This window comes from Corvus kubaryi, unplaced genomic scaffold (assembly GCF_017639235.1).
Source record: "Corvus kubaryi isolate FWS band 111438036 unplaced genomic scaffold, C.kubaryi_AGA036_p1.0 68, whole genome shotgun sequence".
In the NCBI taxonomy this organism is placed as follows: Eukaryota; Metazoa; Chordata; class Aves; order Passeriformes; family Corvidae; genus Corvus; species Corvus kubaryi.
Window position 1 is genome coordinate 17,886,649 of NW_024582056.1, and position 12,024 is coordinate 17,898,672.

The 12,024-nt window shown below is 38.3% G+C and overlaps 1 protein-coding gene across 4 annotated transcripts in view; it reads right to left on the reverse strand.

The window, feature by feature from the left end:
* Nucleotides 1–12,024, reverse strand: part of LPCAT1 (lysophosphatidylcholine acyltransferase 1) — a 66,248-nt gene that overhangs the window by 18,484 nt on the left and 35,740 nt on the right. For all 4 annotated transcript variants that reach the window (XM_042048625.1, XM_042048626.1, XM_042048624.1 and 1 more), the window contains one exon: nucleotides 4,861–4,986. In XM_042048625.1, coding sequence (XP_041904559.1) covers nucleotides 4,861–4,986 — 126 coding nt within the window. The remainder of the gene's footprint in view (nucleotides 1–4,860; nucleotides 4,987–12,024) is intronic.

A 12,024-nucleotide genomic window follows, 5' to 3' on the forward strand; every position in this document is an offset into this window, starting at 1 on the left:
CCTAAGTCAAGCTTCCTGTTTTGGCTTTGCAAAAGAAAACAAGCACAAAAACCAAACAAAAAAACCCCTACCAAATAATCTTACTATGAATAAAATAAATGGTGCTGCAGTATGATGCAAGGAAAAGTAACTTTTCCTTGTAATACAACATCAAGCAAATCTTGATCTACCCTCCTCTGAACTGATTGAGGGTAACTTGGGCATCCAAACTTCCCACTCTGAAGGCAAAAGCTGCCAGCAAAATCTTCTACAGTGTCCTTCTGCAGTTGCCTGTTTTGCTGTTTGCTGCTGCAGACAAGGAAAAGTAGTTATTCACACAACTCAGAAGCTTACACCAGAACTGTTCCCAGACTGCAGCTGGGACTCCTCAGCAGCTTCCTCTCAGTTACAAGAATGAATAAAATGCTTAATATCAGCATTCTGAGGAGCTTCTGAAAAAAGATAAGAGCATTTCTGCTAGGAAGATTATCTGATATACCAGCTCCAGAACTTGATCACTTGCTGTAGTGACCCTTCCTAAACCTCATGACTTTTAAGTAAAAATACAACTCTCATGTTGTCTGTCATGACCTATACTGACTTACCAATATGTACTAACTAAACAATTCCAAGACCTGTATTTCTGAATTATAAGACTTGAACAAGCAAGAATTCTTCCAGAAACCCATGGCTCCTATAGAACATTCACAAGTTCTCCATCCTAGCATTAAAGCACCTATCTTAAGAATTAGTCCTAGACAGTACAAAAGAGTGAGACACCCCTCTGCAAACATTCATTTTCCATGATCAAGTAGAAAAGTAGAAGGAACAAAACCAAAAAGAGTCCATAGAGGATTTGAGACACACACAGAACTCAGCTTCTCACATGCAGGATTACATGCAAGAAGTGTCCACTGATAATACATCCCAGAGCAGTAGCTGAAATGGATTTTAACTGTAGCATGAGGACAGCTGGCATCTAAATCCTTGAGATAAGCCCCCACTGACGCAGAATATGTAGTGTAACATTTGTCTCTAAATCAGAGAGATTTTGTTTGCAATGAAGTGTCTCAAAATTCACCTTCTAGAACTGAGGGAGTACTCATCTGGTGAACAGCACTCAAGACTTGCAAGATCTTCACCAGTAATTAAGTTTGAAAAGCTAAAGAAGCTTGAAGGCAAAACCTTGTATGGGAAGTAACATGGCTCACCACAAATCTTACAGACATCTTGTGGTTTGTGTTTTATAAATACAGAGAGAGATGTGAGGCAATCTCAAAAGCAGTATGTGGATCAGTGAGGCAAACTGTTTCAACTTGAGTGTGACTTCATTGTGCTTCTGGTAATCCAAGGTGGGCTCACTTCCCTCTAGCTCTTCAAAATCAGAAAGTAATTAATATGTTGATGACCATAAGCTGCTCAACTGAAGTCTTCTGAAGCCAAGCACAAATCTCATAATAAGTTCTGAACCAATGTGAAAAGGTTTGAATGTCCCAATTCCTTTACAGTTGTTACTTTTAGCCAATGGAGACCATAAATTCTAGAAAGCCAAAGCAAATGTCTTTCCTCATGAAATTGTGGTTGTTGGCTCAATAGTTTCCATGCAGGATCTAGGCTTTATGATATATAAAATTATTTGCTGTTGTGGTGTTTTGCTTCATTTTTTAGGTCAGTGCACATTAGAAAGGGAACAAGAAGTATTCCCGAGTCCATGAAGATGGAAAGGACATTTTTCAAGATTAACAGCCCTGGACATTAAATTCTTCACAGCACACTTCACCAGAAAAAACAGATCCCTGAAGGTAGAATATTTTACAGCATAATTATCACTATTTTTAGCAAGTAAGCTAGTTTTAGCTGTATTTGACTATTTGAAGACGAGCTCATTTCTTGCATGCGGGGAACCTGCAAAAACCTTCTAGTGTCTCAGAGAGCTGAAAGAACAGCTGGATCTTGTAGCTAGCTACTGTAAACTGCAAGCACAGGAAAACATGCCCTAAGCCAGAAAAGCACAATACATTCAGTTTTATGTTTGCTGATGTACTTCTGTGCAACTTCTTGCCATAATGGAGCAAATATATTGAAAAATTGCAAAACTGACCTTGAATACTCTTGGCACACCCTGCCTTGATCCACAAAAGCAGGGGCTGCCATGGTTGGTATTTGCTGTCATGCCTGATCCATGATCACCTCCTGTAGTGGAGAGTATTGCTTTTATCACAAACAGAGATGGTAAACATCCTCCAGAGGTTTTTTCCCTTGTCATAGATGACCTCTGAGTACTCTGAAGTTACAGCACTGGTAGTTAGATGTGAGGGTTATTACTCTGGGGATGCAAAGTTCTGCCTACAGTCTGGACCACCATTTCAGGCACACACAGAGAGTAGAATTCTGCATTGTAGTCTGGATGGTAAAGGCTGCTGAGCAAGAATAGAAAGGCACCAGCCTATGAGGTTCTTGCAGATCTTGGTAGCCTACAGCTGCATGGCCTAAAAGGATCCTCACGGTCAACTTGAGGAAGTAATATTGGGAATTAGAACAAACAGAAGCTTGAAACAATAGGAGCAAATCAATTCAAATCAGAACTCAAGGATCTCCTTGCAGGCAACTACCAAGATACTACTTCTAAGAAGTGTCTCATAAAAAGACAGAGACTAGACTTAATTAACTGTATTAACACTTCCTGAAGGAGGAGATACCCAAAGAGGTCTTAGTAAGGCACAAAATCCAAACAAGATTTAATGTCCAGAACATGGCAATAGATCCAGTTCAAGTAAAAACAGAGATTCACTTTAAACAGTGGGGTAATTAATTACAGAATAAATCATCAAATGAAGCAGAGGATTTGCAATGTATGAAAAAAAAATATGAAAGCAATAACATAGACTGCACATAGCTTAGCAGTCAGCTTGTTGGTCAGACAAATTATCAGACTGAAGAGAAACACGACTGCTTGAGGACTAATGAATGCACAATTTGAGAAGGCAAGTCTATGATCAATTGATCTCACTGATAAGGCAGTCATTTTATCACAGAGTGTGGTGTACAACTCTGTTAACAGAGCCTGAGCTCTTCCTTAGATGAAGCATGAGAACTCTCTGCTATGCCTGCATGGATTCTGGACTGGATCCCATCCAGCTGAGCACAGACTAAGCAAATTTTACAGACAATGAAAATGAATCCTGTAGACACATAATGTACACAGAAGTAACTCTTCAGTGTAGCAAACTGAGGTGTAAGTTGATTTCAAAACATCTAAACCACAAAGAACTCTGAATTTGTCTTGCTATAGAAATCTTCTAAAACTGGACATTATCTCGAAGGTACATCATTGCTCAAAAACAAGTACTAAGACTGGATGAAAAACCCATTGGATAAAATTTACTGTTCCAGTTATTTAGGGATGTAAGTGGATGATCTTAATGCCTCCCTGGCCTCAAAACCTTTGAATAAACAGCAAAATGACTACATTATTATCAAACATGCATTAGAGATGAAGTCACATTACAATCTTCATCCAATTGTGCCAGAAAAATACCATCATAATATCCTTCTTATTGGCACATGCCCAAATTCAGAGAGGATTATAGTTCACTGATGATTAATCGCTCAAACCAGAGAGAACTTCTGTGCTGCAGCAAACCTCACTCACAAATGCATGTAACTGTTTCAGAGGCCAAAACAAAACCCTAGAGAAGCATAATTTCAAAGAACAGCTTTAAATTGAGCAGACAGAAGCCAGACAACTTAACAAGAGGATTAAACTGAATCCCAGGATTATCAACTGCATAATAAGAGACGTGGGTGGTTGGTTGGTTTTGTTTCACTTGCTTTTATTCCTTAGTACTGTAAATTCAGAGCCTTTGAAACAAAGTAAGAATCTTTCTTTTCCCTTAGAAGTCTCTCCTATCCTAACAGAATACTTTTCAGATGAAGGACCTGACAATAGCTTAATATATGCTTGTCATCTGAATTCATGATGCATGCTGTCCTACATTCCTTATTCTCCAACAGAGCTTGCTCTTCTTCATTTTCATTTATGTACACAAGCTGAAGATGAAGGAAAAATTGGTGAAGGAAAATAAAATACACAATGGAAACATTAAACTGTGCTCTGTACTTTCGGGTGATGAGACAAGAAAATGAAAAAGGGTGTTTGCGTATTGAGAGTTAATAGGATGAGGCTTGTACATTTAGTTCATAGTTGCTCAATATGATCACTGGAGAAGCAGGAGAAAAATTGGAAAACAGCAGCAAGTTCTACTATTTGGTTTAGGTGAGTTTTTCAGGTTTGCTGAGGCTTTTTTGAAAGGTAAAGCCAACAGGAAATGGTGCTATGGGAAGAAAGAAGAGAGGATCCACGCTGCATGCATTGACCTACAGCTCCACTAGAAAGTCCATCTGGCAGTGACCTGCTCAGAAGATCAACTACCACCTTGTGCTTCTCAGGAAAGGGTGACCCCTCTATCTTCACTATTGCAAAGTTAATCCAGTCACAAGATGGCTATTGGCAGCACTTGTTTTCCCTGCACAGATGTCACAGGAAAAGGCAATTGACTCTTAACTGTATCAAATATTAGGAATCCCACAGTATTTGTGATCCTCTTCAGAAAGCATCTTCTAGGTCAGGAATGAACGATTCAGACTCACTCTGCTCACTTGTCAGACAGAAAATAAGAACTTTACAACCTACTCTACTCATTAGGATTCAGGGGTGCTGCTTGCAAGTGAAGTACAGTACTAGTTTAATTTTATACTGGTGTCTCCCTGACTGTATGATGACATTCCATATTTATTTATTTATAAAAGCAATATTGTTACATGACAGGAAAACTATATAAACATAGATGCACCTTACATATAAATATTGTATATGCTCACCCAAGGCTTCTCACAAGCTTTGCAAATTCTAAAAGACATGTGTCTGAAGGCAGACGAAGTTGTCCTTCAGCCAAAGCCAGCTGACAGTCTTCAAATGTGTAGTCTGTCACTGAAACTCCCAATGCCCTTGAATAAACCAAAGAAATACTGTAAACAAGACAATCTAAGAAGACTAAACAAAATAATCACTTTTTCACAGCAAGAAATCCTGTAACAATTATGCTCTCTATTCTGAAAAACCATAGAGCTCATAAAAGTTCACATAGCGAAAATGAAATAGGGTACTCGATCCATTGCAGAACATCTACTTTGACTGAGTCCATGAAAATATGCAAGAACAAAAGGCAAAAATTGGGCAGTGCATACACTTTCATAGACATATCCATTTCACAGAAGTGAAAAACTAAGATTTCAAAATTTTTACTCTAGAACACATTTATTAACAATTGTGTCCAATATTTTTATTGTGATTTATTAATGTGTTAGTGCAATTACATGAGCAGAACAGCTATTACCTGTAGCTAATATTAATATTATAAAAAAAGGCAACATTTCTCAACAAAGAACAGGTAGAACATAACATAAAAGCAAGTGTAGTTAAAACTCCAAGCAAGTTAGTTATTTTGAAATGTATGACATAAGAAAAGTAGAAAAAAAAATAATCCCAAGACTTTATACACCAAAAAATTCAGTATTGGTTTTTGCTTTACTTCTGACTTGATGCTCTGTAGTAATTGTAGCACCAAAAGATAATTGATGGAAATCCTGATATTACAGCTGCCCTGCATTTGCTGTGGCAAAGTTGAGAGAAAGACACTTTGGTGTGAAAAAGGCCTTTAAGAATTCAGTGTACAAACATAAGAAGCAATTTAGAAAGCCAACACTGCTCCATATAAGCTACTCATCTGCCACATTTTCTATTATACTTGATTTTACTTAGAGTAGTAAGGAGCATCATCTCCTTTATGCAGACCTTTCTAGTTTGATGAAATCTTCACAAAGTTTTTTTTATTGACTTAGCTTTATTCTTTTCATCTACAGTTTGTCTGCCTTACTGCTAACCACCTTTTTCATATGTGAAGTTAATATACACTAATGGCAAGATTGATGCAAAACCCCGAGGCCTGCCACACTAATTTCAGCTTTGATGAAAACTCTGCATTCAATTCTGTGCTTCATAATAAATAGTTTGTTCTGTAATGGCAGTTCTCTCTCATGCAACAAACAATTTCTGTCAAACAGTCTCTTCCTCAGAATCTCATTCCAATGCCTTTGAATACCAAGGTAAATAACATAAGCTAGTTCTCTTCTGTCCACCAATTAATTATCAAACTTCAGGAATTCTGATGTACAGGACATGCACTAAACCTTAAAGGTACTGATCAGGGTTTCTCTCTTTAAGGCTGAGAAAGTCAAACAATCAGGAAGAACACCTCAATAATAAATAGCCAAGCTCAAAAGTACCAAATATGGCAAAAACCCCAGATATTATTTATAAGCCATTTATGCACAAAACAAGGACATAAAAGGTAGTGATCCTGGCTGAATAGCCTCCCCCTTCCTAAGAAAAATAACAAAGAGAAAGGAGCAAAAGGACAAAGCCAACTAAACCAAATGATTCAGGTACACAGGAAAGTCATCTTAAAAGCAGAGTGTTGAAGATTAGATTGCCTCATACTGAGGATCTAAGCAATTAAATCCAGTTCCTCAAAAGTTTTCTCTGCTTTATCTGTTATTGTTTCAGCAATCCACTCCTCCTATGAAGTGTCCTAGCAGTATTTGTAAACCAATAAATCACCTTAATGGAATGGACAAAATTCTTGTGATACCTTACCTCATCCCATAGACTTATGGTTAACCTAGCAACAAGTGTGTAAAATACAGATGAAGAACTCCTCCATGCTGTGGGGATTTAAATCCACTTCCAAGTTCAACCTGACTTAGAGATCAGGCATTGCAAGCATGTCAAGACTTCTGTTTTATAGTATTCAATATACCGTTGTATTATACAAGATGAAATCCCTGGTATTTTACAATACAAAATCAATTTTCCTCAAAAGAAGAAAAAGGAGTGGACAAAGGAAGCAGAGTCCATCCTGCCAGTTGAGGTAACTTCCTATTCCCCTCTTTCGTACCATCTGTGCACTCCATCGTCCCTACAGACTTTCACGTCAACTGTCTCCAGCAAGGACATGCTACAGGCAGTACTACGCAGAGCAGTTCCATTAAAGAATGGGACAATAAACAAAGGTCTTGCCCAGCCAAGCACATTACACCAAAATCCACCAGTTCTCCAGGCCACACTAGGTATAGCATGTAACAGAAATACAGGAACTTCGAGGCGATCAGCTGAAGCACAGGGGAACTACACGCAAAAAGGGAAGCTTGTTAAAAGTAAGTTAAAAAAAGAGTAAAGTGTTCCTCTGTTGGACATATTAGGGAATCAGGAGAAGTGGTAAGGCACTCAACAAATAAGATTCCGAAAGGACAAAAAAAAAAAAAAATTAGTGTCATTGAAACTGATTAAAGGTGGCAATTAAAATAAAGAGACTTTAAAGAAACAAAAGAAACTCAAGCGTTCTCTCAAGGGAAACAGAGAAGATGGACAAGTTAAAACATAACCATAAGGTGACAAGCCAAAGCAAGAAACAACAGCCTGTTAAAACCAAAAGCAAGACACGTTTCCAACGCATCAAAAGAAAGACGACTAGGAAAGATTAGGGCACTCAGCCTGGGGGAAGGGTTGAAGCCTGACTGACTGCCAGCCCAGCACCAATGCCAGGTTTAAATAACTGCTAAATAATGGTCCCTGATTATGTTGGAAGGAGCCCAGCCAAAGAGGAATTAAAAAACCCCCAAAGCAAACAACCAACAAAAAATCAAAACCAAACGTAAGATACAAAACAAATTCCAAACAAAACCAGAGGTCATTTCAGACTCACCCAAACCACAAGGGGAAAGCACAACCTGCATCTTTTTATAGCACTGTGCACCCCTTATAAAAGGGGTGGTAGTTGGTCCAGACTTACATAGCTAACAGTATAGGAAAATCCCCACAACAATACCTACATGTATGTTAAATGTCAACACATACACAAAATGGGATTGAGAAAGACAAAAGCAGCTTCTCTTATTCACCTGCTGCAATTTTCCAGCTGCTGGACAGAACAAACCCAACCAAACAAAAAATCAAACCAAATGAACTTAAAACAAGGTACATATACTTCCAGACTTTCACAATAACAAAGATCAGAAATGAGGAAGGAAAGAAACACTTTTGCTCCAAGCAGAGTTCAATCAGAATCAACCGAGGCCAGATAAGAGTTCAAGGGGCTCTCGAGTTCAGAAGAAAAATCACAAGCTGTATAGGGCTAGCAGCTTTAAGGACCTTGATTTCAGCTCAGAATGCTGATAAAACTGAAGCTGGGGAACATATGAAGTTCATTATTTATGCTAAGACTTGTGAATTTTTTAATTTCTTAGAATAAAGCCTGGCATATTAGAGTTCACTCTAAGGCCTCGGTACAACTGCAACTCACAGGATTTTCTACAGAACCACTTATCAACTATTTTAACTTACCCTCCAGGGCAATCTTTTTCTACTTCAATTGGAAAAAAAAGGAAAAAGAAAAAAGATAATTTCCATTTGAGATGCAAATCACAAGTACAATCCTGTATATTTAATAAACTAAAAATAAAAATTTTTCCCGTATTTTCATTTGAAAGCATTCTTCCCCTCTCTTTTCTTCAAACTACCTCTGCTTTCGCAGTCAGTTAATGTGAGCCCAGCCTTCGAAAAAGTTCAGCAGATTTATATGGCCTGATATGAATGCCTGGCTTGACATACCTTAAGACTTTCTCCTTCCCTGCCCTCCCTGCGATGCTGGCTACTTACCTGTCATGATATCACACTACATAAAATTTCAAAGTCAGAGGGTCACTTGAAAATAATAAACCCAAATGGAACAAAAACCCAAAAGTTTTCCTGCAAACCCAATTGGTTAAACACAACAGTTGTACTTGTTATATCCTGATGTCTTACACCAAACAGCTCTCTATATCTAACATTTGTGCAGTCATAATATAAAATGAATTATTAACTTCCTCATTTTCTGCATACCAATCCACTATGCAGCAAAATGCCAAACATAAAACAGAATGTGACTGCTGGAATATTATGCAAAGGGAGAAAAATAGTACAGGCAATATTGGGACATTCTGAGCCTACGTCTCAACAAAAACACTTTCAAAATGTTTTATGTTGTTAATAAGCAGAACTGTGAACTAATCAAGAGAATATTCCACAGGCTGCTCAAAAAAACCCCTTTATATCAACTGTAAGCTTTATAGGGTGCTGAAAACATTAGAATTCTATCTAATTTGGCATTTTTCTTCACTATCCAATATTCAGTAAAAAGACATACAAAACACAGTGGACAAGTAACTCCACTTATTAGCAGTCATCTGTACAGGAACTTCCTGAACCAGAGACCTTTTGTACCACTATGTTTTAGAATCACTAATTAACCACAGGTTTTTTACAGTAAATCTCAGCTCTGATGAAGTCATTTTATCTATCTGCTAATGAATGCCACAATTTTGCATGTTTTAAAGACTTACTCTGTTTACTTTCAGCTGATCTACTGTTGAGTGCTTTCCATCTCTTCTGCTATGAAAAGTAAGACTTCCCTCACTGTGCTTTTCCAGAACACTCATGATTTTCCTGACCTTCAAAACAACCCTCCACTTTTTTTCCACCCTTTCCCAAACTGAAGAACTGTCAACTATTTAGTTTTGGAAGGCCAGAGTAGGTAGTCCATTTTCTCTCCTCAGACAACTACTATGTGACATTCTCCAAGCAAAAGAAGGTCCAGTCATGAGTCTGAAGTTCACATCAGGAATCTATTATCTCATAATGGTTTAATTTTTAAGACAGAATAAGAAGCTGCCAACATTTCTCCCTGGTGGTGTTTGAAAATGGGTCCTGCAATTGTTGGTCCTGTAGACTTGCCCATCACAAATCTTCAAGGGGCAAAAAACAAAGGAGGTTCCCCTTGTGTTGTCAGCATTCAAAACCCAGTTCAAACCAGACTGTCATGAAGTATTACTTCACTTTAAAAAATTTATTTCTTCCTTGAGAAAATAAATGTGGCAAGAAGCTGCACAGTTAACCCTGTTCCGTGACTATGTTCTCCACCTGCCACACTCACAGTATTCACAGAAATGAACAGAGCACACAATGTATATCTCATCTCCATTTTTGTGTATGGCCTGAAAACCAAACAATGCACAGAATCTTTTAGGTGGGAAAAGACCTATGAGATCATCAAGTCCAACCTTTGACTGATCACTATTTTTTCAACTAGACCATGGTGCCACCATGTCCAGTTGTTTCCTGAACATCGCCCTGGGCAGCCCATTCCAATATTTAACAACACTTTCCATGATGAAGTTCTTCCTCATGTTCAACCTGAACCTCTCCTGGAGCAGTTTGAGGCCATTTCCTCTCATCCTATCACTGGTTGTGTCGGAGAAGAGGCCAACCCACAGCTTAGAACAACCTCCTTTCAGGCAGTTGTAGAGAGCAATAAGGTCCCCCTGAGCCTCCTCTCCAGGCTAAACAACCCCAGCTCCCTCAGTCACTTCTCACATGGTTTACTCTCCAGACCCTTCACCATGGATGCCTCAAATGGATGCTTGTTAACTCCAGCTCTACAGTAATTCCACTTACACTGATGCTCATGCCTTTGATGGTATAAAAATGCCAAAAAACCAGTTTGGATTTCAAAGCTGAATGCTGAGCATCCAACCAGTACCTGTGCAGAATCACGCACGGAACTTCAGTCAGCACAGGCACAGAGCACAGCAGTTTTTCCAAAGTTAGATTCAGGAGGCCACTGAATACAATATCTGGCCATGAGACAGACCAGCAAGCTATTGTAAACTCACATCCTCAAGGCTACTCTTCAGCAACCAGCATTACTCTATCATGTATATTGGCAAAGACCACATTCTGATGCTGTCAGAGCCTGCAAGAAAAGAAACAAACCCTGATTTTGACTGTGTAGATGACAAGAGAAGATGGACACAGAAGACTACTGTAATATTTTTTGCCTTCACCAGCATGGTGGATAAAAGTAATCACTTCTCAAAAGCAGAATGTAATGCTCATAAGTCAGGCTGATAAGTCACTGCTTTAATTGTATGACATGCTCCAACATGGGGAAAGTGATCCTGGCAAGCACTTGTCAGAGAAAACATCAGGAAGACAGATATTTCAAGTTCCATGTCTAACATGCTGCACTTCAATCAATTTCAGTATCTACTGCAAATATAAAAACATGTCTTTAAATGCTTCTGTAAGTGAGGAAGAAAACCAAAGTTATTAGAAAAATGCAAACTGTACTATGGTATCTTGGTATTTCTACAAGAGTCTGCCTTTCTGGGCTTGCCAAAAAAGAAACTTCACAACTCCTGGACAGTGCCACACATGTTGTTATAATGCCGAGTTTAATACTTGAAAGATCTGGGAAAACAAAATGCTCAAAATCAGGAGTACTGACAGAACTTCAGTTCTGAGGTGCTTACAGTTTTGAAACACAAAGGGGCAAAGGTGTCTGGTTTCCATCAAGTTTCAGTCTCAACATGTGCCACATACAAAAAAATTAACAAATTTGCAATATTTTGTCTTCCATTTTTTCCCAAATTGTACCACCTAAACATATTCTTCCCTGTTTTGAAGATAGTCTCTAAGAGAAACTAAAACAAAAGGAAAACAAACTGTGTTTGCATGTTAGTAAATGACTTATGTGTTTGTGTATCATCATCTAATCAGCTTATATCTGTAATTACAGGTGAGGTTACTTTGGCCTTGCACAAAGAGCCTGCAGTGCAGATTTCCACCATCAGCTGCCTGCAATACCATCAGCTCACCTATGTACAAAATCAATTTTTGCAACTTACTAAAAGCTAAGTTACAAACATACTTCTTTCAAACATATTTGAGTCCTAAAAAATAGCAGGGTAACAAACTAACTTTCCCCCCCCCCCAAAGTGGGAGCAAAAGTTACCTTCAAACTGAATTCTATACCTTAAACAGTACTTGGATTACAACTATGAGATGTCTTTCAGAATAAAGTTGCTAATGAAAATTAGGCATTTAAG